Raw genomic sequence first — 27,348 nt, 5'->3', positions numbered from 1 at the left:
TTAAATAATTTTATTTAAAACCTAACATTTTAACTGTTTCACTAATATGCTGTCTTTTCTTGAAATCACCTGCATTACAGGAAGGTTAAAAGTAACAAGTCACATGTCAGCTAAAAACACTATTTAATTGCTCCTTTAAATTCCACCGCCAAAACACAAATTCTAAAATCCCCCCTTACTTTTTGTCTAACCTCAGAAAAAAACAGGAATTTTCAATATTTCAGTGCTCTTATTATCTACTTATTATCTGAGGCAAGCCATGACCATAAGAACCTTGCTCTCAGCAACAATGTGGAGTTGGAAAGACAATTAGGTATTTGCTGTCAATCACTGAAATTCTCTACTTGTCCTTTTAACACATTATATCACAGCTCCTGTGATTTGGTTTTTTAGCTGATTCCCCCCATATCAGCAAGGAGCCCTCCAGAAGCTTCCCCTGCAGCCTCAAGCGGACAGAGATGACGAGTGTTGTTGTTGCATCCCACAGATCAGCCGAGCGCAGGCGTAGCTCCCTGGTGGTGAGTCTGCCGGGACTCGAGGTGTTCCCTGGAGACCTCCTGGTGTCAGACAGTGCCATGGACTACCTGCCCTGCTCATCCTTCCTGCTCAGTGCAGGTCAGACACAGCATGGGCTTTGCTCCTCTGAGCCCAGCAAAAGCTGGGACTGGAACATGAGGGATGGGAGGGAGGATGGATACAATGAGAAGGTGACAGCCTTTGTGGGGGATCCCACACCAAAGTGACTGCAATGCCAATTCTAAAATTCCCCCTTTCCCCCCCTTCCCTGTATTTTACTGTTGATGTAAAATGCAAGTAGAGGAGAGGATAGGACACAGATCACATTGCTCCTCCACACGCTAGAAGCAACCAGATCCCAGGCCAAGATCTCCATCTGGAAGCAGATGAGGTACAATTTCCTACCTCCACAGCTTCAAGCAGAGACAAAAGTGGCCCATGCTGCCCTTTGCAGCAGTGTTCTGATCACAAGGAAAGCAAACCCAATTCATGGCTAGAGGTTGCTCACAAGACATTCCAAAACTGAAATGCAGACCTGCAAGCAATTTCCACAAACAGCTACTGTAGAATATAGTATAGTGTACAGTGTGATTGGCAGAGATCCTGGTGGCCAGAGATCAAAACTTTCTCAAAAAGCAAGTCAGCCAAGGTCACAGCCAGCATTTTCATGACAGCAAATAGGCCAGCCATTCCCAGAATGGCCGAGACCTTCAAAATCCAGAAACACAAAGTTTTGACTGTGATTCCCTGTCACACACCTGAAGATGGATGCCACATAAAGAAAACCTTTTCAGATTTCTTGCTGAACACAGTTGTTCCTCACAAGTCACCAGTGCATTCCTAAATCTAGATCCCCAGCTTCCCCTGTGCCTCACCAAGGATACAAATTACAGTCCGCCTGACTGTGCCAGCCCCATGACAGATCTGAGGCTTAGAGCCTGTAGGTTGGTTTATTCACTGGAGATTTAAATACCTGCATAACTCCAAGTTATCATAGTGAGAAGGCATAGACTAATTCTTGCTTTAAAACAACATCTTTAAAAACTGGCTTGAGATATGATGGCTTTCCCAGGTAAAGAGCTGCAATCATAAAATGATCACCTGCAACAAGTAGGAGGGGACCATCCAAGGTCCCATCACAAAGAGTCATAATTCTTGCTGGGAGGAACCCAACAAGCTTAATGGGTTTTAAGTCTGGTGCCTACAAACTACTTAAACTCAAGTATTAAATATGAGCCAAGTAGGGTATAGTCTGTAAGCTGTATATATAAATAATATAAATAACAGTTTTCTTTTTTTATCTGTTTCCGTACTGATAACATTTGTTTTACCCATTAGAGTCCAAAAAGTCAAAGTGGCCATTTGCCAAAAGAGGAGTTGTGAGTATTTGTACTATTTTATTTTTTCTTGCACTGATCTTGCTTTATTCCACAACTTACCTGGGTGAAAACAGCTTCTTGACTTTCTTGCCCTTGGAGAAAGGCAGCAGCAGGTGAGCTGAACTCAGAGCTCTCAGCCCACCCTGGGACTGCTTGCACATTGATCTGCAATGAAGATTGGGTGGCTCCAGAGCAGCCACTGCATGTGATGCACATGAAAACACAGCCACTGCTCCCCATCCCTGTGGGTGGTGGGAGGAGAGGTGTCCTTGGCAGCAGGAGGACAGAGTGGGATGGGTTGTCATTCAGGGGTGGCAGCAGGCCCAGTGCATCTCCCTTGGTGAAGGCAGCATAAGGTCGACAAATCACTTGCATCGTTGCTTTGACCATTGTGTATCCTGTGTTTTCTGCATGCCTTAGGGCTTTGGAGAATGTGATGAACTCCCACTCACATGGAAGAGATCTAAGCTTTACCTATAAAATAGCATTCCAGGACACTTTCTTAGACCTTTCCTGTCCTCATGGGTTCCCTCACACTCACCACTGAAAGCACAACTCAGGGAATTTCCTTGTCTAATACAACTCTTGTCTTTTCCATTGATGAAAACTTTCTCTTACTAAGGTATCTGAATTTCCTTTCTGTGTACTGTTCAGCATTCAAAAAATTATTTATAAGTGTCTTGATAACTTTTTCTCCCTAAGCAAGCGATTAAGAACAGTCCCTTCCCAGTATTTTTTCCATTTTATCAAATAGTTTGTGCATACAGAACCAATGCAAGTACTCAGGTTAATATGTACAAGAATTCCATCTTCATTTGATAGCAGTTTCATAGCATTTGAAGGAACATGATCTAAACCTGAGGATTTTTTAATTCAGAAAAATATTTTAAACCTGCAATAAAAAGCATTTGATATTTAGACAAAAGTGATTTTAAGACTAATAAATGTCATAAAGTTTAATTCATGAAGATTCATTTGCTGGTACACTGATTCAGTGTGCATATATATTAACTGCATTAATTTTTTCTGCTCCATTTCAATCTATCTTTCAAAATTAGGAGCTGAACTTAAACCCTAAGTTTCAAATATTTTAATCAAACACATATTTCAAAATTGGCTGGAGTTCAGTGCCTAAAGTTCAGGCAATAGAAATCCATGAAGTGGGAATATACTGTTCCAGAGAACAGATAAAACTTAGGCAAGCACCTTATAACTCTGTGCCCACAGCACTAAATGAGAGTTCATAAATAATGTTTAAATTTTTTACAAGGCCTGAATAAACAAGGCTGAAACAAAAGCAATTGTTTTTATTTCATGGTCTCTCTCACAAACTCCTGCTGCTCTTTTAGCTTTCTGAAAGCTCATTTTACACTGCACTACTCTGCAGATGACCAAGGAGCTTTTTCCATAAGTAGCTCAAAAAATTAAAATAAATAAATAAACAAACACATAAATTTGTATACCTATGACAGGATTTTAACTATGAATCTGTTGTCCCCTATCTCTGACAGTGCTAAGGGAAGCAAAACATTTCATTTTTTCTGTCTTCCAAGGGCAGCTCATTGCCTGTTGCCATGCCAATGATTTCCCTGTCAAAGACTTGTGTATTATGTAAATAAGGTCTTACATGTCCAAACCTGATGCATTTACACACCCCACCCACAGCTACAAAGAAACTTGCCATCACTGCCTTGTCTCTGTGTAGAAGAGCCTGGAAATATAAAGAAATCGCTCATTTAAGGGCAAACTACTTACGGATTAGGGCAAGGTTACAGAGCTGGGTAAATTTCTTAACAGGCTTCAAAACACTGTATGAGTCAGGGTGGTTTTTTGTCATTCAACAGGGTAAAGACAAACAGAAGCAAGCATCTGAACTGGAAAATTGTCTTTCAACTCTTAAGATCATAGACTGCTGCACAGATGAATTCTTCTGCTTTAAGGTATCAAAATACCCAGTATACTGTATCAAGGATACTTAAGGATGGAAGGATGGATTTTGTGTTCTTTATAAGCTAACATTTCTCAGTTTATTAATCTGGATATGAGACCTTTCTGTTGAATTAATTCATAAGTATATGGTATATTTTTTTCATTTGAAATGGAGGGTCAGAGTAGGTTCGCAAGGGCCCCCAAAAACTTGTGGATTTTGCCAGGGTTCCAGGCTGCCCTAGATCAGGGAGGTACCACATTCAGAAAAAGGTATCAAGGCAACCCTCTCAGCAGCACCTACAGGTCTGGGAAAAGAAGCTATAGCATCAGAGAGAGGTCAAATGGGATACAGCCACCCCCATCACTGTGTTCAAAGGCAGTACATGGAGGTCAGTGCCAACAGCAAGGTTTGGCTGCAGAAAAGGCACCAAAGCCTGTCTGCCAGAAAAACAAGGCTTCTGGCCCCTAGCCACCTAACTGTTATCAGGCTGCTATCTACAGCTCCCCACACACAGTTGCTGAGGGTTCCTGTCAGTGCCTAACATATATATATATATATATATATATATATATATATATACATACACATCTGACTTTGGAACAAATCCATAATGTGATAGTGGCCACCATAGGACTAAACAAAACAATTTCCAAGTGACTATAAAGAGTGACTATAAAGACTTTGTCCTTTGGTACCTTGATTTTATCATCCAGAAAATAAGATACCATCCACCCAAGAGCAGCACAACAGATCAAATTCCTTAGCATTTGCAAGCTGCCCACTAATTTTTGATACAACTTACCTAAACATAGACTATCCTGCTGTGTTACTTTCAAATTCTGTGTGTTCATATTGTATTTTAGAGGAGGTTTTAAAATATTTAAAGGAACTTTCAAGCTTTCAGAAGAAAAATCGCTAATACTGGTAGATGGTAGATTTTACACAGTAAATAGGACATAAATTCTTTTCATAAGGTCTGAGGAAGCTGATGCAACCAATGGCAGTTTTCTTTCTTCTTCAATCAATAGAGTAAATCTTGGCACGAATTTATGAATGAGCAACAAACTGAGCAGAAAGATGCCAACAGCCGGTTAGAAGTGAAAAAAGAAGCAGCAGTGTGGGAACTTTTCACAAGCGAATGCACATACTTTCTGGATCATTTGCTGGTTCTCAAGATGGTAACGTCAGATTTCACTTCGCAAAAATAATGAAACGTTGTTTGTTCTGCTGTGATGGACACAAAGCCACCTGAAACCTCTCATTAGAGGTCCGTGGGGGAATGAGCACCTGGTTTTTTCTCCCCCCTTGCCTGCTCATCCTGTTTCCATAGCTCCCTTTTCTGTCTCCATCTCTTCTTCTGAGCATCACTTTCAAGTGATGCAATCTAGTGCTTTGCAATTACCATCTGACTGCAGAGCTTTCCAGGATATTCAACTGATATTCCATTAGTCCTCTCACAAACACTGTACCGAAGCCACGCTCCAAATGTAATTTCTGTACTGGACTATCCCAATTGCTAATGTTGCTGGTGTGCAACGCTATATTTGTCATTTAACTTCAGAGAGAGCTGTGGTTAGATTATCTTGACTGGAGCAAGAAAACCTCAGAATTCAGAAAATCTGTAGTTTTAATGTTCCATGAAAACAAGCATACTTAAAACAACTCCTCACCCAAAAACTCTATATTACCTCAAATAAAGTGAATTTTAAGATCTTGAAACATGGACAGGAACATTAAACACTGTTAGAAGAATAGCTGCACTATTTATATTCACCATACATCAAAAGTTAATGTATCCATTTAAAAGAATGGAAGCTTCCATAAATATTGTCCTACCATTTTTCTCTTACTTGGCATAGACAATTTCTGATTTTTTATTAAGTCAAAGAAAAGAGATTTGTGAAGCACTTTCCATTTAGCTGAAAAGTTAGCCTGGACAATACAAGAGCTACTGCAAAGTATAGGAAGTAATAGAGGAGTAGGCTGAATTCCTCCTTGGTGGGACAAAACAGGAAGGGACAGAAAACAGGATACCAGGACCAGCTATTGGTTCAAGGTAGAAGAGCATTCTTCTTTCTCTACATTTTATTTAGAAATCTTGAAAGTTTAAAAAGTGGAATACTGGGAAGAAAGCTGATAACAGCAGGCATGCAGGCTCCTTGTGAGTCTGATGTAGGAACCCATAGATAAGCCTTAGCCAGCCCTGCATGGCCCACGAACGATGAACTGTTCAGTCCATGCCGGCTTCCCAAATTCTCCCACTACAGAATGAACCCATTGCATTTGGGTTACCAGTTTTAAAGGTACCTGTTTAATTCCAAGTATAGAAATATTCCACTAATTTTAATGAATCTCCACAGGGAGCTTTAAGACCACCATAAATCCACCATAAATTTAAGCTCTCAGGTAACCTGGTCATGGTAACTAAAGAATTACATAAGGCTAAGCAAACACTCTCACTAGCTATTCAGTCTTGGACCTGGGTGATGGGATTTTTTTCATAACGCTTTATACACATAAACAAAAAAAGTCTACTCAATAACCTGTAAATTTTAAGCCCTTTTCAGATTTAGGTCAGATTCAGTACATCTCAATCAGCTTAAAAAATATAAAATCTTAAACAGCCAATAAATACACACGCAGTTTTCACTCAATGCAGGTTAATAAAATAATCCAAAGAGATGAAAAACCTCCACAGGACCTCTACTTACCTTAATCCAAGAATATCTTTTTTTCCTCATAGTAACTCTAAACAATTTAGATAGCAGCAGATTCATGGGGTAGGAAGGAAAACATTTAGAAAGGTCACAGAAATGTGTAACTGTGACTCTGCTGTTACTAAGTCCTTCACACAGGGATCTGCAGGGGGCTCATTTGCCCCTCTTCTGCCCAAGGGCACAGCAGGGACACAGCTGCCTCCATGGTAACCACAGAGAAACCCCAGAGACATAACTCATACCCTCTTATGCACAAAATTCAGTATTTAACCTTCAGGCAGATCAGGAAACTTCTCTCACAATGCCATCTTCTGCCCTCCCTAACCAAACGATCCTTTCATAAGAATTTCAGTAAAAAGGTTATTTTCGGGGGGGGCGGGGGGGGGAATATTTATTGAATTGGCACAAACAGTAATTAACACGGATTTGTTTTGGTTTTAAAGGTATTTATGAACACTCTAAAATACCTCCATAGTAATGAATTTCTCTTGGACGTGGATTTGTGGAGACTTTTCGCAAACTTAGAGGAGTTAAACAAGGTAGGTAGAAAAAGAGAAGTGTTTCTCAGATCAGAAATTAATCAGCCCAATAAAAGAAGACAACAAACCAAAAGCTTGTATTCAGTTTCAATGCTTACATTTGGAACTTTGTTCATATAATTCATCTTTTCTTCTTCTCTCTGTGGGATATCAGTGTGAGTCAAATATCATCAGCACAAATCATTCTCTTGTATCACCAGCCAAAGATACATGGCATTTTAAACATGGGAGAGAGCTCATTTGGCTGATCTTTCTGAAGAAAACTCAAGTTTGAGAGGAATTCTCATAAGCAGAAACCTTTTAAAAGGATTTGTGGGGAGAAACTACAACACAATCCTTGCAGCAAAACAGTAAGCATGGGAAAATAACTACATAACAAGTCCCTTTTTGCAAACAGACGGACACAAAGACTTTGCTGCCTGTTATGCCACTCCAAAAGAGCAAGTCCAAACAAAATGCTGACCCCCCTCTCTACAGCTGAGGTTTCCCTTGGCACAAATGTAAGGATCTCTCCCACAGAGGCTGGATGTTCTGTGTTCATGTACTACTTACTCTGCATTGTCCAGAAGGAGGGAGGCCACAAGGCTTGGCTGTGATGTGCTCCAGCTCTTTGCTGCTTTTGGCCATTTGCTGGGAGACCATTTTCAGCTCCTGAAAGTTAAAAACCCCTAAGTCAAAAATAGCTTTCACATTGCTTTAGAAAAAAACAAAATTTCTTAGCTAGAGGGCCCTTTTACAGGACACCTCACCCTTCATTGCAAAGTGAATTTTGGAAAGAACTCTGCAGCTGCCTTAATTGAATAACTACTCACAATCACATCACATGCCCTAAATTAGCTGCTGAGTTCCATTTACTTCCCTTACTGTAATTGCCTTGCCCTAACTCTGAATTTCTCCCTTTTTAGCCAAAACAAGAAAATTGGGAAAGGTCTTCAAAGTAGGGACAATTTGCCAGAACTCAAACACAGGAGCAGGGCACTGCTGCTCAGTCACAGACCTCACACCTGGTGAGCTGCTAAATGACCAACCAGTAGGTTTGGAGATACAAGGAAAAAGATTTTTAGCTGATAGGTTTCATCTTTGGCTTACTGTGGACTAAGACTACATGCAGGCAACCACTGGAGTTCAGCAGGCGTGTGATTCTTGATTCTCTTGTTCTTGTTCAAAGAAGGGAGTGGGAGATATATATATATGTGTGTGTGTGTGTGTGTGTTTCACTTAGCTTTGAGCTTGGCTGGAGTGGAGCTTGCTCATGTCTTAAGAAAATTATCCTAAAAAAAGTCTTGTTTTGCTTTCTAATTTTATTGTCCTTATTGATGACAATAATAAATTATAATCTGTTATGCATATTTTAAATATTGATTAAATGTAGGAAAAACAATCTGCTCATGCCTTTGGTGCCTTTTTTCATACATTTTACAGTATGCATATCTTCTTGACAGCAGTCTAAATCCATGAAAAAATGCATGCTGTAACACTGTAAAGGTCAAAATTAAAGAATAAGCATCATCCTATAAGCATCCTTGCCCCCATAAATACACCAAACAAAGCAGTCTGCAGTTACTGCAGTCTGTAGCAGTATCACAGGGGATTGATATGCCCTTCTGGCCTAACATTTTGCCAAGAACTTAGCCCAGTCATGAATTCTTGTGAAAACACTGTGTTCAGGATGAAAGTGTGGGCTTAGGAGCAGGCTTACAGTCCTATCTGAGAAGGTAGGCACTTTTGAATCCAATATAAACATGTTAACTTATGGGGAAAATGTGAGGTTTTGTGGCATTTTATGGATACTTCCTTCACTTTCAATTGTATGAAATGAACTCAAACCATGAAAGATGATGTCTTCCTCAAATGACCATGAAGGCTTCCTTAACTGTCACAGCTCTGTCATATGCAATCAGTGTTTTTCAGCAGATACCCATTGTCATTTCTAATGTTAAAATTTTTAATGTTTAATGTTAAAAACAGCTGCTACTCTAAGACAAGTTTAATGGACTAGCTAATCTTGTTCCAAAGCCTTTGTCATCAGGCATTATTACAACATAGTCACTTATGGTGCATATGGTATTTGTATATATTTGTCTTAGCTTCTGAATAATTAAGCATTCTGGGCATAATTCTGAAGACAATTCTGGGAATGTTAGAGATAAGTATAGGCACCCATTACACTTAGAGCCTTTAGAGAGGCCAGGGATGGGAAATAAAATTGCTTTAATCTTAGCTTCGGATTACTGATGCTTTTTTTTTTTTTCCTCCTTACTTAGATAAGTCTCAGTTTTCTGAAAATGTTTTTTGAAACTGTGAAGAAGCATGTCAGCAAGTCAGACTCTCCCATGGATTTCAGCTCCATACTCAGAGCGGTAACTTAATTAGCAGTATTCTTGCTTTTAATACAAGCAGCAGACCGTTCATCATGGCACACAGGTGCTCCAGAGCAATCAGGTCAGTCAAATTCATGCCATCTGTCCAGGCAATTTGGTCTCAGCCTCAAGTTGCTCCTATCAGAAGGATGATTTTATTTTTATTCATTGGCATGTTTGAAGCAGTCATGGAAAGGGCTCTGTATGTAGAATCAAGTGTGGAAAGGTTTTCTCCTCCTGGGGAACAGCAGCCCAGACTCTGAGGAGACTTTTCCACTGGCAGAAGCAAGCTTCCCACTCTATGGAAGATGTTCCCTGAGACCAGATCCCAGCCCCATCACTGCCTCCTTCCACTCCTTCACACTGATCCTCCTTTACTCCATGCACCAGACCCACAAGTGTTTATAATTGCTTAATTAAGAGCTCATTGCAACTGAAATTACACTTTGGCCGATCTCTCTTAAGCAAGAGAGAGATGCAGCCACAGTTGTCCTACCACTGCCAAGCCCTGCTTCCCTTTTGGTTAGTCTGTGTGGTAAACAAGGCAGTTGTCTGAACAGCAGTCTACAGGAGCTCTAATTCCTGCTCAGCTTCTCAGTGCTTGTAAAGTTAGAAATATTAATGAAGACAGAAAAGCAACTGATTTATCAGAGCCTTCGCTACCAGTAGAGGCCATTAGAAAACTTCTGGAAAATACTAAAAGACTCTACCTCCGTCTTGAGATTTTTAACAGAGAAATTAAGGCTAGAGCTTGGTTTCTTGCCACTGTGACCACTGACTTCAGGTGTTCTTATTGATAATGTTTGTGTAGACAGGCAAAATCCCAGACAAAGCTGCCTTTTTTCATGCATGACATTCAACATCTCCATGTAAATGAGGCTACTCTGTTATTTCAAAGAGCACACTCAGAAATAAAATACAATGCTACATGAAGTCATCAAAGCTGTTTCAGAAATAGTTTCATCTTCAACTTCCATATGAATTTCACATAATTTATTTCTAATGAGAACAAAGTCTAAGAATGTGTCACACCTCTGCAGAGCTGTTAAAACTCCTAGGCATCACTGAAGTACTGTGGCATTTTTACTACAGTTTTCTTGCTGTTTTAACTGCCCTTGACTTTTTTAATTTTCTCTTTCCCCATTTTCCTAGGTACAAAGAAATCTCAGATAAAATGAACCTTACAAACCCAAAACTCCTGTTTCTTCCTTTGTCATATTTTTCTTTCTTGATAAATCTCCAAACCTTTTCTGCAGTTTTTCCAGGGTGACCTCTGCCAGACACACCAGATTTATTGCCTTAATTATACTTCTGCTATCTTCTACTTGGAAAAACTGAGACAGAGAGAAGATTTTGGCATCTACCTGAAGGTAAAGTGATGTTTTTGTTGTTGTTATTGCTCTTCTTGTTGTTGCTGTCTTCAGCCTTCCTACCTTATGACAGGATTTTAACAGCAAATTAGGAATGTTCGTGAGAAGCAAAACTGTATAGATAGCATTTAACATGGATTTTTTGAACTGCAGAGCCTATCACTGACTGGAAGTCAACCTTCTGAGTGTATGTGTGAAAGTCCCTACTTGTAATTTAGAACAGATAAGAGGGGGAAAACCTAGGCTGCATTTTTGCAGGCAGAAAATACAATCTACTAGCCTCTTTCATATGTTTTGCACATAATCTCTTGACTCAGTGAACTCCACCTTAACAAAGTGAAATGATTACAGGGGAAAAAAAGACACAAAAATCAATTTCAAATGTTTTACTGCAGCATCAAAACAGTACCAGTAAGGGAGAATTTACCTCCCTCTAAGGCTGTAAAGAGCTATCAGTGGACTCTTTATCAAGTTGCAGCACTAGAGCAGGTTCTGTATTTGCTGACACTGCACCTGCCTGAAGCACCAACTCCACCAGTGCAGTGGGGGGGATCTCAGGCTCTGCTCTTTCTGGCATCATTAGCAGACCAGTGTGCCCCCTAAATAGTTAAGATTAATCTTCAATATTACAGGCTTAGAAAGAGAAATCCGAAGTAGTGGGCTTTTCTCACAGGCAGCCCAAAACTGGAAGGCCATCTTTTTGCGCCAGGCAAGCTCTGCAGCTTGGACCTTGGAGTTTCACATTGCTTGCTCCCTGACCAGGATTTCATACATTCACACCTAGGAAAAATGTTTTCTAACAAGTAGCAGTGACCCTAAAATATAAGGTGGCTTTCAAACCTAACTCAGGTTAACTTTCTCAGGTCTTCCTGAGGAAATTAAAGCAGCAGATAAATAGGAGCCCTATTTGATATGATAACATGGCCACAGCATCTGGAATGGTAAGCAGCAATGCAGAAAGTGAATCTGGAGGGACAATGCAATTTCCCCTGTAGAGAGCTGTCCTTGGCTTGGCTGGGATAGTGTTATTTTTGTTCCTAGTAGCTGGTATAGTGTTGTGGTTTGAATTTAAGATGAGTGTAACTTTGATAACCCACTGATGTTTACTTGTTGCTAAGCAGTTTGCATTAAATTAAGGACTTTTCTGTCTCTCACCTCCACCAGCGAGGACTCTGGTGGGCACAAGAAGTTGGGAGGGGACATAGCCAAAACAGGTGGCCCCAACGGGCCCAAGGGGTATTCTGTACCATATGGAGTCATGCTCAGTATATAAACTAGAGGGAAGGCTGGCTGGGCATTGCCCAGTGGGTGGTGAGCATTGTGCACCACTTGTTTTATATGTCCTGTTATGTTTTCCCCTTCTGTTTTTATTCTGCCTTTATCTCAAACTCCAAACTTTACTCTTTATTTCCCATTTCTCTTCCCCATCCCACAGGAAGGAGTGAAGGATGAACGAGTGGCTGTGTTGTTTAGATACTTGCTGGGTTAAACTATGACAAGATCCTTTATATTGCCCTTGTTTCACTGAGTGAGAAACTCATCTTTCATTAGTCCCTGTCTCATTACAGTCAGCTAATGATGCAGAAAACTGTTTGCTACCTCCTAGCCAGAAGGAAGCTGAAGCCTAAGGCAGATTTTCTTTGTCTTCACAGTGGTGTGAACAAAATGAACAGTGCAAGAGGTTGCATCTGCCAGAGCTGCTGGTTGCTCCTCTGCATCGACTGACACGGTATCCCCTCCTCCTCAACAACATCTGGAAGAGGAGCACTGATGAGACAGAGAAAAGTTTTATCCAGTCACTTAAAGAGAAGGTGGAAAAATCTATAAGTATGTAACAAAGGTTAAAAGTCAAGTATGCAGTTACAAATTAGAAAGTTACATGGCTTTTTTGTGCGTGTCTTTTGAAGTGTGAATTGGTCAAGTGTCTCCTGAGAAAAGTAACAAAGATGTGTGTGCCTTTCTACAGTCCTGACCCTCATTCTGTAGGGAATGATTTGGGCCACCTTGTGCTGTCAAAGCCTCTCAGAGAAATGTCACAGGACTCCCAAATAAGTGAGTCACTTGTATTTTCTCAGAATCATCTGCAGTGACAGGCAAACAATTATAATCAGATCTCAAATTGGAACATATCAAGAAAGATCTCAAACAAAGAAGTCTTTCAGTTGGATTTATGTCTAAGGAGGATTTTTTTTAGGGCTGATCCTTAATAGGATAGATTTGCACTCACAAGGGGAATATTATGTCCCTGACCTTTCATTAATGACAGAGTCCTACTATGTAAAGTTGTCTCAGTTACAGATTTTCTCTAGCTATTGCAGAAAACAAATGGATGGTCTGAATATTATTTTTTCCCCTGCATTTTGTTTTAAATATTTGTATATTTAACATATATAAGGACAGCAGTTTTAGGTGTGGCCCTAAAAGACCATTGGATGTCTGGAGAGTATTACTGGCAGAATAAATAGGTCCTTCCAGAAATTAGACACTTCTGGATCAAGGAAACCAAAGATAGAAGGGTGACCCCTCTTTAGTCACAGACACCTGACAAAGATCTGCCTTCATTTTTTGATCAGTGAACCAGTAACATAAAGAACAGTTGTAGTCCAAGCACTCCCCTTCTGGTGGGGAGGTATGTGTCTGAAACCATTATCTGCAATATCACTCCACCCAAAGACTTGAAATTTAAGTTGCAGGTCCATTAAAGCATTCCTCATAATGGCCTTGAATCAGCAAAGACACAGTCCCCATTTTTTCACATTTTGAAGGACCCCCACCTCAGTCACTTCTGGCAACATTTCCTCTGAAATTAATTCTCATTAATTTCAACAGTATTTTTATCAAGCTGTATATAATGAAAATTATTTTTCTCTCACTATACCAGACAGTTTAGAATGACAGGACTTTTTTTGAAGACATTTTTAAGATTGCAGTTTAATTGAGTTTTATATGAATTCCTGTTCCCCAGACAGATTAGTAAACACAACCTTTTCATTTAGCAGTGAATTTAAGCATCTTTGAATGCATGAATTGAAATTCTGTCCCTGCTGATCTTAGTAGAGTTTATGCATTTTTTACAATGAGATCAAGATTTCATCTGGGGCCTCACATGTGAAGTACTTCATCTTTCACTGGAGAAAATCAGTATTCAGCATCTTCTAGAAACAGGACTGCTTTTGTCAGCCCTGGCAGTAACTGGTGTTTCACACATTTCAGGGGATCTGGAAGGTAAAGTCAAGTGGTTGGACAACTTTCAGAAGTTCAGGCAGCTGCAAGAGGTCATAATTTGGCCTCAGGTCTGGGATCGTGACAAAAGGTTCTTTGTCCCAGAGGTAAGCAGATTTTAAAGGGCTCTTTTTTTTCCTTTTTTTTTCTTTTTTTTTTTTCCTAGAGGAGGCTTTAGTTTCCTATCTGTCCTCATAGTGTGGTCTAAATTTGGCTGGTTGTCTGTATTCTAGTTAGTGGGGATGGCTCTGCTCTAACAGGAGCAGCTGCAGCCTGGGCACTGCAGCTGAACATACACAGGGCCTTGGATGGCAGCATGGGTTGCTCTCAGTCAGCTTCCAAGAGAGGGCAGTGATACACAGTCCAGGAGGACTCCACCATACTTGCTTTTAGGGGACAGAATGAAATGGAACAGATGTAAGTATTACCAGCATTCAATAAAGTAGAAATTATTTGCCTCTTTCACTTCTCAAGCTGAGCCAAAGAACCTTCCATTTACACTTAAATTACACTACAAAACATTACACAGCATACCTGGGTGTGCACATTTCTGCTGTAGTTACCCTGTTACCCAGACAGACTTTAAGCAGCACTATGGTAATATCATCAAGTGGGTCTCATCTCAGGGATTATGTCTGTTCATATGCATGGCTGCAAACACTATTGAACTCAATTTGGAAAAGTAAAACCCAGATTAACATTTCAAAAGCATAAACACATTTAAGCGATAGCACTGCTGTAAAAACACAGGCATGCTCAGTTATCAGCTGTGTGATGTACTTAGCCTGAGGTAAGAACACACATATGCTCATCTTGTTTAGCTGCTGGTTGCCTTCCAGTTCATCATCCATTATGCAAGACTGATTCCCCGTTTTCTCTCTCTCTCTCTTTTTGGGTCAAGTGTTTGAAGCCAAACTTAAGAGAAAACAGCAGTGAGAACATTTTGTCTTCAGCAAACAGACTTCTCCTTCATGAAGGGAGGCTGATGCTAGCAGGTAATGTCCCTGAATCTCCTGGTGTCCAGAGATGGCTTAACAGAATTGTACATGGTTATGGAAGGTCCATAATGAACCTCTGCAACAGCATTTGGGCAGGTGCAGGAAAGAAAAAGCAACTGTATAGTTTATCAGAGGGAGACTAAGATACAGCCAAGCTGCCAATAGGATGAATAGTCTGTATGATTGTTTATTGTCCTTTTTCTTGGCAAGCAAGTAGCAGTTTTAACAGAATGAGGTAGCTGCTACAAGGTACAAATTTAGTAGCCAAAATGACTGACATGTAAGATTTAGTGCATTTGAGAACGGAGACTAGAGGATGAGTAGTCATGAACTATATGGGAAACAAGGCTTCTTTGTTAAAAGCATTCTATAAGGTGCAGTGATTCATAGATGTGCCTCATCTTAGAAGCAGCAATTCCTTCAAATAATCACACCATAAAACTGATTTTTTTTTTTTGTTTTCCTTCTTAGAAAGCACAAGACTCCTTGACGTCTATCTCTTTTTATTTGATGATTTCCTACTAATTACCAAAATTAAACGTAACAAAAAGGTAATAATGTCTACAGATATATATGGTTGCAGTTGTTATATTTTTTAGATTTTGGATGGATTTTGAATGTACTTTGGAATATTGATCTAATGATAAAAATACAAGATGACTAATCAGCATGAAGAACAGCTGATACTTCCTTATGCAACTAGCAAACCATAACACTGATTCAAAAGCCTGCTTCTAGGCTCAGTATGGTACAGGAACACTATTACAGGCAGAATTTACATTACAAGACCTTAATATCTTCCTGATGTTGTTGTGATGTGCTGGATTCATAAAGCTCAGAAAAGTTTCAGGAATGTAAGACTTTTTCTAATAGTCCCTGCAACCTGAATTTTTTTTTATCCCAGAGATATCAGAATTATTGGAAAGAAGAAAAACGTATATAAAAAAAAAATAGGGAAAGGCTAAAATGATGGAAGATTGTCTATGCTGCTTGTTGAACTCTCTTTGTCTTGATTTCCCCAAGTTTAAAATCGGGATATGACTCCTTTTAAGAAAATGTCTCATGATGAATGATGCTACAGAGTTTTATAGATGATAAATATCTTTATATAGACACCAACAGAAAAACTGGATGACCTAAAATTCCTAAAGCTTCAGTGTAGGTGCATTTAGCTAATTAAGTTTATGAAACTGATGTAAATTGAGTCTAAATGAACCTGTGATAAATCTCCTAGGTTTGTTGTTTGTTTGTTTGTTTAAGAAGCAGGTGTTCTGCTTTCGAGAGAAAGGAGATAGAGAAAGCATGCAGTGAGAGGTTTTAGACTAGCAGCACCATCCCTTAGCAACAGGTTTGGTGAAGGAAGCAGAAATTCAAGGGATCCGGTACTCTTAGGCAAATCTCTTTGAGGGTTGTCCCATGTACATGTGTTGATGAAACTTCTGTGAAGGGCTGCAACTCATCTGGAGCTCCGTGAATTCTGTCTTGTGCATATACATGAGGGGAGATGAGGAAACTTACTCCCAAGGGATGGAGGTAAAAACCTGCTATTAAAGTAAGGAGGAAAGGGGGGAAAAATACTTTTGGAATATCTGTCTTCTTCCTGTGGCCTTGTATTGTGCTTCTTTTGTAGCTTTTTAATGTGAAGTGTGACTTTTTAATGTGAAGTGTGAACTCCAGGTACCAGCCAGTTTTTATAAGATTCCTCAGGAAAACAAGCTGTCGCTGTAGCTTTCATAAGAGAAAACACATTTAGAGCAAATTTAGAATTGTTTAGCGCCTATACTTCATGAGCAGATAGCAGACATCCTGCTAACCAACTTCATTTTCTATTCCCAGAAATATGGAGGCTCAGACATCAGCTTAATCCCTGTTTCTCCTTCCCTCACTCCTGAGCTGCAGTCCTTCATAAAAGAGGGGGGATTTTGCACAGTCCTAGACCAGCCCATCCCACTAGACAGACTTGTATTGAAAAATGTTGAACCCATCCAAGTTACAGGTATGTCCCTGCATGCACTTGAATGCCTTCATAAACCCCATGTCAGTGTACTGTGTGTGAGGTAGCATAAGGAGAAGCTGCTGTTTGCCCACAAACCACCCCCAGATGCCTGGAGTGCAAACACTGGTGCCTCAGCGCTGCCTGGCTTCACAGCTCTGCTCCTGTGTGAGAGCTTCACAGCCTCTTCAGAGCCTCAGACTTCACAGCCCCTGCTGCCAGCAGTGACTCACACACCAGTGACTGTCACATATTATCCATTCACCCCAAAGGAGGTATCAAGACTCCGACTACAAGCCAAGTATTCCCTTGTCCTAACTGTCCTAATACATTCTATCAAAGCCTGGGCATCTTTCCCAAGAACATTTTCAGTTCCATACTAGTTACGCAGCATTTTTTCAGCTGCACCACAGCATTGTTCTCCTGGGTGTCCTCCCACATACAATGCAGCCATGCTCAAGGAAGCTGGAGAAGAGATTTACCTCCTGCTATAGCTCCTACTCACAGCCCCGCCAGCTCTTGAGAGGATGGAATCACCCACCGTACAAGTGCTTCCTTGCTCTCAGACATCCAAATGTGTCACTGGGGAATACGCCTCCTATCCCTGCTGCTGTGCAGCTGGGTGTGGAGTGAAAGAGAACCACAGGGAATGAACAGCCTTACCCTGCCAAAACACTGTTCCTGAAGTCACCAAATCAGGTTTTGGGTCAGGGAGCAGGCATGAAACATCAGGCCTTGCCTTGGTCTCAGCAGCAGACTCTCACACCTCACTTTAGGGGTGAATGGTGCCACGTGTAGTTGGTGTTCCCCAACACTAGTGACATTCCCCAGGGCTCAGTACTGGTACTGGTCCTGTTTAACACCTTTAGAAAGGACCTGTGTGAGGAGAGTGAGGGAACCCTTAGTTCATGGATGGCATTGATTTGGGTGGGAGTGTTTATCCACTGGAGGTAGGAAGGCTCTGCAGAGGGATCTAGACAGGCTGCATTGATGGGCTGAGGCCAACTGCATGAGATTCAATAAGGTGAAGTGCTGTGCGCTGCACTTCAGTCACAACACCACCAAGCAGCATTATGATCTTGGGGAAGAGCAGCTGGAAAGCTGCCCAGAGGAAAAGGACCTGGAGCTGGTGGTTGGCAGCAAACTGAACATGAGCCAGCATGTGCGCTGGTGGCCAAGCAGCCCAATGGCATCCTGGCCTGTATGAGCAATAATGTGGCCAGCAGGACTAGGGAAGAGATCTGCACTTGGCCATGGTCAGGCCACACCACAGACAGTGTCCAGCTGTGGGCCACTCACTACAAGAAGGACATTGCAGTGTGTCCAGAGAAAAGCAGTGAACCTAGGGAAGAGTCTCAAGAGTAACTCCTAAAAGGAGTGGCTGAGGAATCTGAGGGTGTTTACCCTGGAGAAAAGGAGTGACATCTTCACTCCCTAAAGTCACCTGAAATGAGGCTATAGCCACATGGGGGGCAGCCTCTACTCCCAGGCAACCAGCAATGGGACAAAAGGAAATGGCCTTAAGCTGCACTAGGAGTTTAGGTTGGACACCCAGAATTTTTTCACAGAAAGGGTGGTTAAGGATTAGAACAGGCTGCCCAGGAAGGTGGTGGAGTCAGCACCCCTGAAAGTGTTCAAGAAATGACTGGAGGTGGTGCTTAGTGCTGTGGTCTAGCTGACATGGTGGTGTGTTCAGTCAGAGGTTGGACTCAAAGACTACGGAGGTCTTTTCAAGCCTTAGTGATTCAGTCTAACACTGCCAAGATAACAGGAGCCTCCTATATCAAAGAGAATGAAAAGAAATACAAATCTCTGCGCTCCAGGGTCATCCTAATCCTAAAGACTGAGAGGAAAACCTTAGGGAGCTACAGTGCTCTGTGAGAAAGCAACAGATATAGAAAATAAACCTAGAGTCTGTAAAATGTATGATAACTTTGAAATACATTCACACTATTTAGCATTCAGCATCAATGCTGAGAGGATATAAAGGTAGGCAATAAAAGGCAAATTACTAAAGACAAGATAAGGGGATGAACATAAAGAATGGTAATCTTTTTTTAAACATGTTCCAGGCACTGTCTGCCTGCGTTGTAAGACTCCCTACCAAACCAACAGAAACAGAGCAAATGTATCAGCCACCTCTTGGCTGCAGGGTGGTGAGGAGGGCAGCACCACATCCTGCATAAGCCCAGGCTGAATGCAAGGCCAACGGCTCCTGGGTACTGGAGAAGGCAGTGCAGCCATCCTCCAGTTTATGCCTAATAGATTGACCATAAAAACCATAATGGAGATGGAAATAATTTATTTTTTTTTTTTTTTCCCCAAGCCAGCATTTCCCATTAGAGATTCCTAACCAGGGTCTTTCTAATCTTTATGATCCAGCTGCAATCATCATAATAGAAAAATCTGTCTCCTGCATTCCAGCCTAGGCTCTGTCCACTGGGTATGACCTTTCCCTGTACCCTTGTCCCTGTTGCTTCTCTCCCACATATTCTTACCAGCTTTATTACATCTGTAGCCATGGCAGTCCCTGTTACTCACTTGTAGTCTTATAACACCTTGGAAGCCCCATGCTAATACAGGACCCCTTGGGGTGAGGTACAATAAAAACAGTGAGAAAAATTACCATAGGGAGATTGCAGTTCAGATTCCCACATTCTGTGTAGAACAACAAGCAAACATTCCAATGTCAACAGAAAATGTCCCTTTGCAGGAGAAAAAAAAAATATTTAATATTGTCTGGAATGTGTGACCTTGGTGAATGTTGCCAATATATCTGCAGTCTCAAAGAGACTTTTATTACTGGTGGCACTAAAAGATTAGTAAGCATGTTCTCAGAAAGGTCATGTGATCCATCACATTAATCAAAAATTAAATCCTGGGTTTTGATCTAGCAAGTACTTTTGCATCTGATAGTTTGCTGAGGATTGACATCACTTTGAAAATAAACAAAGCTCAATGCAAGTACTTGAAAAAAAAATATATGTTGCAATATCCTAGAAATACTCTTTTGGCAGCAGGCAGGAGGCTGATAATTATGTAGGATAATTCTTGTCCAAAACCTTCTATGCATTAGTGAAAGGATAGAAGATAAAATGGTGTGTCCATAACAACAGGAAGGTGCCCTAAATGCAGAACTATCTGCAAACACCATGACCTTGTACAAGAGATGTAACTTTGCATGTAAATATAATAGTAGGAACCCAGCTCTGAAGGTTGCAAGCAGCAACACACTTTCTGATTAGAAAATCACTAACTTGAGCCCCGCTTTTATTCCAGATGTATGACATTGGTTTCACTTTGTCCCCTTGCAGAGTAAAGCACTACATGATGCTCACATTCATTCTCAGAACAAAAGTTTGTAGGAAACAGAGGCAACATGCCTGGCTGCAGCAGCCAACCAGGGCATCCCCAGGAACACTAGCTCAGGCACATGCCCAGGGAGAACCCAAAGGCAACACCAGCCTGAGTGCAGCCACTTTGCCATGTGCCAGCCATCATATGGACTTACTTAAATAAAATAAAAATGGGACCTCTCTTTTTAATCTTTGATACTTGTTTTTCTCTAACTTCACTTATGACTTAGGCCACTTTGAAGGGAAATATTTCTTAATGATCCTCAGGCAGACTCAAAAGCATCTTAGCTGCACCATGATGAAACAATTAAAAATAAAAGAAAAAGGAAGTAGAATTAAAGTTTTGAAAAAAGAAAGCTTCCTACACAACAAAATCAACTTACCCTATGAGGTGCAACTGCCCTTTTAGAAATAGAAAAGATGCTTACATATATCATTTCTTCTACCATAATCAATGTGATATAAAATTGGACTGACGATTGTATGAGGTGCATTTATATCACTTTTTTACATTTTTCCACAGTCTTCAGCCTGCGAAATGCTTTTCTAATTCAGCATGAGAACAGGTATCAGCAGTGCATAGCAGTCTTCTTGCTACAAGCTCAGACAGAAACTGCCAAGGTAGGGAACACATTTTTTTTTTCTTCTCTGATTACACAACTATGCTTCCCCTAAAGGAGAGTGGCAGCCTAAAAGTGGTCATGCTGTGATAAGAATCTCTTACAGTTGTGACACTTGACCAAAACTAAAACAAAACAAAATAACACACCAGCGCTCTGGCTCAGATATTTGTTACAGAATTTTTGCTGCTGAACATGTTCCAGCTTTCTATCAGGGTTGATAGCAGGTCATAGTCTTGTTGAAAAACATTATCCATTCTGATTGCTAAAAAAAAAAAAAATAGATCCATTTCTTGAATCACAGAAGATGGTCAGCCCCTCCAAAGAAGTCAACACCAAAACAACCCCCCCTAAACCCAGCTCACATGCAATAGTACTCAGATCAGAAAATGTCTCATGCTCATCTATTCACAACATGTATTTTGCAATTTCAGACTGAACAGATGGTATGATTAATTCCACTGCTATATAAATTTACCCCTCATTTTCACACCATGACACATTTCTAGTAACAGCACTGCATATAACATCTGAAAGCGTGTCAGGCACTGTGCAGTATTTTGCTTTTCATGTAAGCTGAATTCCCGTCTCTAATACCTAATGCACAGAAATTTGACCACCACTAATACAAATTCTTACAAGTAAATGGCGGTAGACTTTTTCTAAGAGAAACATTGAGTGGATTCTTTCCATTTTTAAGTCACTGGCTGGTACTTGGAATAGCTATCCACTCAAGTCATTACTTTCTCCTGTTACTGAAATATGACCTTCCATTTCCAAAACTGCCTTCATATCACAGCTGCCATTTTCTCAATGTCATAGAATCATAGAATAGTTTGGGTTGAAATGGCCCTTTAAAGGTTTTAGTCCAAAGGAAAAATCCTTTTAGGTTTAGTCCAGTGTCTAATCATAGCAATTCAGAGACAACTCAACTTCTGTGACCAGATTATCTGGACTAGCAGAGAGAAGGAAGTTATATATTTGAAATTCTCTCTCCATCACCCCCATCCTCATACTTGGATGACAGAAAACATAGACCTGAATGCTGTCAGCATGGTAATAGAAACTGAAATTCAGTTGGCAGCACATGGCAGATCTTGGAAGGGGACAGAACTTGTGATGCTGATAGGACTGGAGCTGTCTTAAAAAGAAAAATGAGGAGCCCAAACTGCAAGGACAGCATTAAGCTAATTACTAAACATTACACAGAAAGGGGTGAAATAGCCTGCGACAAACTACACCATTGCAAGCAGAGCATTAAAATCCTACCTTCCAACCAATAATGGAAATACTCACTGGAAATCCCTGGCCCCAGACAGAGATTCCAGCAGCATATTCCAGCCTGAATAACTGGGAGAGTCTCAGCTGTGGGATAATTCATGTTTCCTTCAGCAATTATGAGCACAAGCCTAAAGAGAGGCTAAATAAAACTAAATAAAATAAACTGTTTATGCATCTAACTTACTGGAAATTTTTTAGATTGTCTTGGTTTACAAACACTTTTTCTTGTTACAGAAAACATGGATGTCACAGATAGAAACAGCAATCTCCAATTACACCACACAACATCAAACCAAGAAAAGCACTGCTTTCTGCTTCCCTACTGCATCCTCTGAAATTTAATAATGTCAGCACTGCACTGACAGAGCCAGTGGAAGACTTGTGGTGATAATATGGCTATTTGTTTCAAAATGCCTTAGGTCTCTGAAGCTAACAGATTTCTGACTTGACAAAAGTATGGCGCATAGACGACATCAAGTGAGAATAAATTGGATGAGGGGAATGAAGCATGCAACAGATGTATCATTTTGTTTCACCTAGGGAAGGCTCTTGCCACTTTGCCACAATTTAATAGAGCCTGTCATTTCCTAGAAAGCATGACATGAAAAAAAAACCCCTGTGTTGATAAGGACGACTCATTCACCAGAGAAGTTTAGAAGGATTATTGCATCATTCAAACTGTATTAATAAATTCCATTAAATTAGAATTGTGTAGCCATAGCTCCTGATATTTATGTGTCTCTACCCACTAACCTATAATATCACGAGATGGTTTTTACATTAATACTAAGCCTGTGTATGTATCTATACATATGTATGCACTTACCTGTTTCAGTGCTCTTCAGATACAGCCTGGCCACTGTTATAGACAAATTCCTGCTCTTCCCCCATGTCTATCATGGGCAAGTTTTTGTCACGGCTTTCTAGGAAAGGAACAGCCATCAGGCTCCATGCCAAGTGGTGAATGTGTGAAGCAGGAGGGCAGAGTGCAGACAGATCTGTACCAGAGCATCGCACAAGCTGCCAATGCCTCACCAAAGCTTGGCTGACATAGCTGTGCTCCATCCCACCGATCCCATGCTCAGCTGCACACCACATCACACCGAGAGCTCACCAAAACCTCACAGCATCCTGAAACCAGTGCTGACAGGACAAAGATATTTCAAGCCCAGAGTCGTCACACCTGACAGACTAAAGTCTGTGCTTTGTGTGCTGGCAGAAGGGAGAGGGTATTTCACTTTGTATACTGTTTACCAAAACAATCTTTAGCCAGGTCTACTCACTTTACCAGACAAGCAATCATTCCTGGAGACCAGCATGTCTCCAAAGAGGACAGCCCAGGGGAAGGAAGTATTTACACATGGGCCTCTCTTCATGGAGAGCTCAATAGGTTTTTCTGTGGTATCCAGAGAAAGACACCTCAGGAAGCAGTTGAGGCAGAAACTGACTTCCCAATTCAAACTGCCAATTCATTTGTAAAACTACATATCCATCATTTCAAAGTAGCTTTGCTGTCTGAAATGGGGCAAGGTAGTTTTGAATGATATAACCTGGTCTATTAGAAAGGTCTAATTTTTTTTTATTATTATTATTAATAATCATTCCTTTAACAGATTAGAAAACAAAAATGACATTTCAGAAACAATTCATCATAGTTTATACAGAACCCACTGATGCATGGTGTCACCTTCCCATTCAAATCCATAGCCATCTTCCAGATCACAGAGTTTAAGAATTACAGTGCACACTGGACTAAACTCTTTTACAATGTAAGGCACAACTACATGATCACAAGTAGTAAATACAAACACTGAAAACAGAACTTAAGAGAATAAAATTTCAATTAAAAAGAAATTAAAACTAAGACTCATGCAAAAGATCTATCTACACCTACCAAGATGGCAGGATCCAGTTTAGAAGTACAGTACTCTGTAAGTAAAACTGCAACATAAGTATTTTATAATACATTACTTCTAAATAACAAGTAAAAACTTATATTTTTTCCATTTATATTTTTTACAATTATACAGAAATTAAGCTGTATGAACAATATTCACATCTGCAATAATAAACTGATCATTAAAAGTCAGAAAAGAGGCAAATGAGACCATGTAATTTGTAGCACTCATCCATTACAGAACACACCATTCATCAAGTTCATGTCTCAAGAAGAAGAAGAAAAATAAACACAACGAAGTGAATGGTACATTTGGTGACTGACGCTATCTGTATCCAAACGACAAAGCTCCATACAAAATTCATTTAACCCAGCAGACCATAGTTATGAAAGCTTGTGGTTATAATTTATTTCCTGTCCAGCAGCTAGAGTTTGCAAGGTTGAAACTACAGAAGTTAAAAGAATTTAAGAGAATTTACAATAACTTGAAACTGTTAGATATTCTCAAATACACATTTAAAAAAAAACAAACTTAACTTTTTTTCCTTTTTGGTGATAAACTTCTGCAATTTTGGCATTCACTATAACTTTCACATAAAATAACGGTGAGAAAATCTTATTAAACTTACCTAACGTTTGAATTTCACACTGAGAGGTAGCTTAAATTAAATCTTATGTAATGGCATCAAATGGGGAGTCAGGGGGTGTGACTTTTTTTTTCTTACGAAAGTGACTATTTCTATACAAGCAGCATTTTGGACATATTACTATAAAAAATTTCTGGTATTTGCTAACCCAGTGAGATGTTCTTTCAAACATCCCTTTTGTGCCAGGAATCAAGCTCCAGCATCATACAATGGAGGACTTTGCCATGAAGCCAACAGCAGTAGCGTGGACCTGCCAGCACTGACCTGTTGACATATAACAATGAACATCCTTTCCCAGCACTCTTTACCCCAAAAAAAAGCAGGAAATACAGACAAATTTGGTTTTAGTGTTAAGTTTCAGTCACAGGGGGAGGGAAATTGGAAAATATGTCCTCCAGGTTCCTGCTTTCAGTTAACATTGATCCAAAGGGGTAGCAGGGCTTCATCAATCTCTAAATGCACAGACACTTCTCTATCCTGTGCATAGTGAGAGCATAGTATGTGGGGAGCTACAGACAACAGGCAGAGTTTATTACATTACCTAGTACCTACACTCTTCATTATTGTGAACTTAAGTGGTGTCTAATGTTCTCTCTAAACATGCAAACTTTTTTATTCAGTGTCCCTTTAAAAACAAACAATAAAAATACCTCAAAAACCACATTTCTGTGGCAGGACTTATATGCAATTGTAGCTGGTTTTGAAAAATACATCAATTAGTGCTTTTGGAGAGGCTGTGTTTGGATAATAATTTTAAACTTATTCTAAAAGGAATGCTGAGGTTAAGACTTCAAAGAAATGGACAACTGGCAAGATCCTTGTAAATACATAAAATTCTTTTTTTTTCTCATTTTATAATCTTAAAAATAAAGTCTACAAAGACATGTGTGTGACTAACATGGTTTTTGTTACATGTGCTCTGAGATGATGATTGTGTTTTTGGTAAAAGGAACAGTGAGTGCAATTCTCCTTAGGGCCAAATGTATACAGTGAAAAATCCAGCTGATTAAAAACCTGCTGTCCAATGGCTACAGCTAACACATGCAATGCACATGATGCCATTCCACTTACTGTAGATTCTCTTAGACAGCAAAAAGTGCACAGTGCAAATGACAGTGTTTCCTAATTCTCTGAGAATATGAGAGCAGGAGGGGTGGTAATTGGAAGAGTAATTTATCTGTTTCAACATGCTCAAACCATGATATCATTCTTCTTGGCATAGTTTAGATTCTATTTGAACTTCAGCTCCAGCATTTTTCTGTCCATCACTGAGTACTGGCCATACATTTTTTTAAGTTTTGCCACAAGCTTTTGTTCCCATTCCATGGTCAACTGACACTTAACAATCCAGAAAAGCAGTTGAGTTTTCTAGGTCCCTTTATGAATGTCACTTCTCTTACATCTAGCATGAGAAGCTCAATTGTTATGGCTCATGTGATACAAACACAGAGAGGTTACTTCATGCTTCTGCTCCCAAATCCCTTCTTGCTTCACTAATAAGAAAGCTTTTCCAGTGAGGATTCACAAACAATCCTCATGTCCCAAAGCCAACAAAAGTAGTTACTCATTGTTCTTGTGTACCTTGTGCTCTACACTCCATGGCAACTTTGTTACTTGACACCTTCCAAAAACAGAGGCAAAAACCCACATTTCACCTTACAGCCTTGGACTCTTGTGCCAGAGAGTGAAGCCAGTTGAAAAATGAGATCCCTCTAAACCTCTTGCCTCTGTTGGAAGCTGCAGCAGAAAATTCCTTCTGTCTCTTCATCTCCAGACAGCAACTTTTCCTACTGTGACTCATTACTTTTATCCTCTTCATTCAACCTTTGCAGAAGGGGGAAGATTACATTAGGGAGTACATGGGGAGAAGAAATAAATAACAGTGAAGCAGAGCTATCTAAGATCAAAAGCCTGCCACTGACCTCTGCGATGCTACCTGTCTCCAGCGTGATGTACTGCTGACATGAGGCCAGAATGGAACAGTAGGATTTGGCACTTGTGAAGCAAAACTGCAAGGGACTGTGGGTCTTTCAAAGAGAGGTGCTGTCTCCAGGAAGTTAAAAGAACCTCTCCCCACCCTTTGTAAGACCATCCTTTACACATTCACAAAAGCTTCTGTAGCTTGTCTCTGCCCATGAAGCAGCTGGTCTCTCACATTCTGCTCTCATAGCAGAATTCTGAACGTGGATGGAGTATCCTGCAGATGGGACAGTTTGAAGAACAAAGCCCACACTTCACTGTCCCACTCCTGATGCCACAGCAATGACTAGTAATCAAAGGCTGCTTGAGGATCCCACAGACCTACTGGTCTGAGTGCTGGTTTTGCCACTATTTTCACCTCTTCCTCTATAATGGCCACTCCTCAGTGAATCAGAGCAATCTGCCTATTTCTCGAGGCTGTAAAAACACACTGCTGTTCATCCTCCAGTTCCAAGACTCAGTCTCTTCTGCCATTTGATTAATTTTTCCCCTCTGCTCCTGTGTCTGCAGTCTGAAAAATCAGGGAATTAAACTGTTTTGCCT

General features: G+C 40.3%; 1 protein-coding gene across 1 annotated transcript; it reads left to right on the top strand.

Annotated features, from left to right (window-relative positions):
- Positions 1–377: 377 nt before the first annotated feature.
- LOC131592082 (pleckstrin homology domain-containing family G member 7-like) lies at positions 378–22,623 on the top strand. Its single transcript, XM_058863360.1, has 14 exons — positions 378–615; positions 1,855–1,895; positions 3,740–3,835; positions 4,854–5,003; positions 6,986–7,081; positions 9,346–9,441; positions 10,698–10,811; positions 12,464–12,638; positions 14,025–14,140; positions 14,935–15,028; positions 15,503–15,582; positions 16,868–17,027; positions 20,904–21,001; positions 22,516–22,623. Exons 1-14 carry the CDS (start codon positions 459–461, stop codon positions 22,621–22,623), a joined length of 1,581 nt encoding a protein of 526 aa, XP_058719343.1. The 5' UTR covers positions 378–458.
- The last annotated feature ends 4,725 nt before the right edge of the window (positions 22,624–27,348 follow it).

This window comes from Poecile atricapillus, chromosome W, assembly GCF_030490865.1.
Source record: "Poecile atricapillus isolate bPoeAtr1 chromosome W, bPoeAtr1.hap1, whole genome shotgun sequence".
Taxonomy (NCBI): domain Eukaryota; kingdom Metazoa; phylum Chordata; class Aves; order Passeriformes; family Paridae; genus Poecile; species Poecile atricapillus.
Note: the sequence above shows the minus strand (reverse complement) of the source record. Positions and strands in the feature narration are given on the sequence as shown.

What these genes read in the sequence shown, in the direction of transcription:
- LOC131592082 (XM_058863360.1), top strand. Translation starts at nt 459, where the DNA reads ATGACGAGTGTTGTTGTTGCATCCCACAGATCAGCCGAGCGCAGGCGT. An exon ending in ATTTGCTGGTTCTCAAGATG is followed by an intron (nt 5,004 to 6,985) that starts GTAACGTCAGAT and finishes TTGGTTTTAAAG; the next exon opens with GTATTTATGAACACTCTAAA. An exon ending in AGGGAGGCTGATGCTAGCAG is followed by an intron (nt 15,029 to 15,502) that starts GTAATGTCCCTG and finishes TTTCCTTCTTAG; the next exon opens with AAAGCACAAGACTCCTTGAC.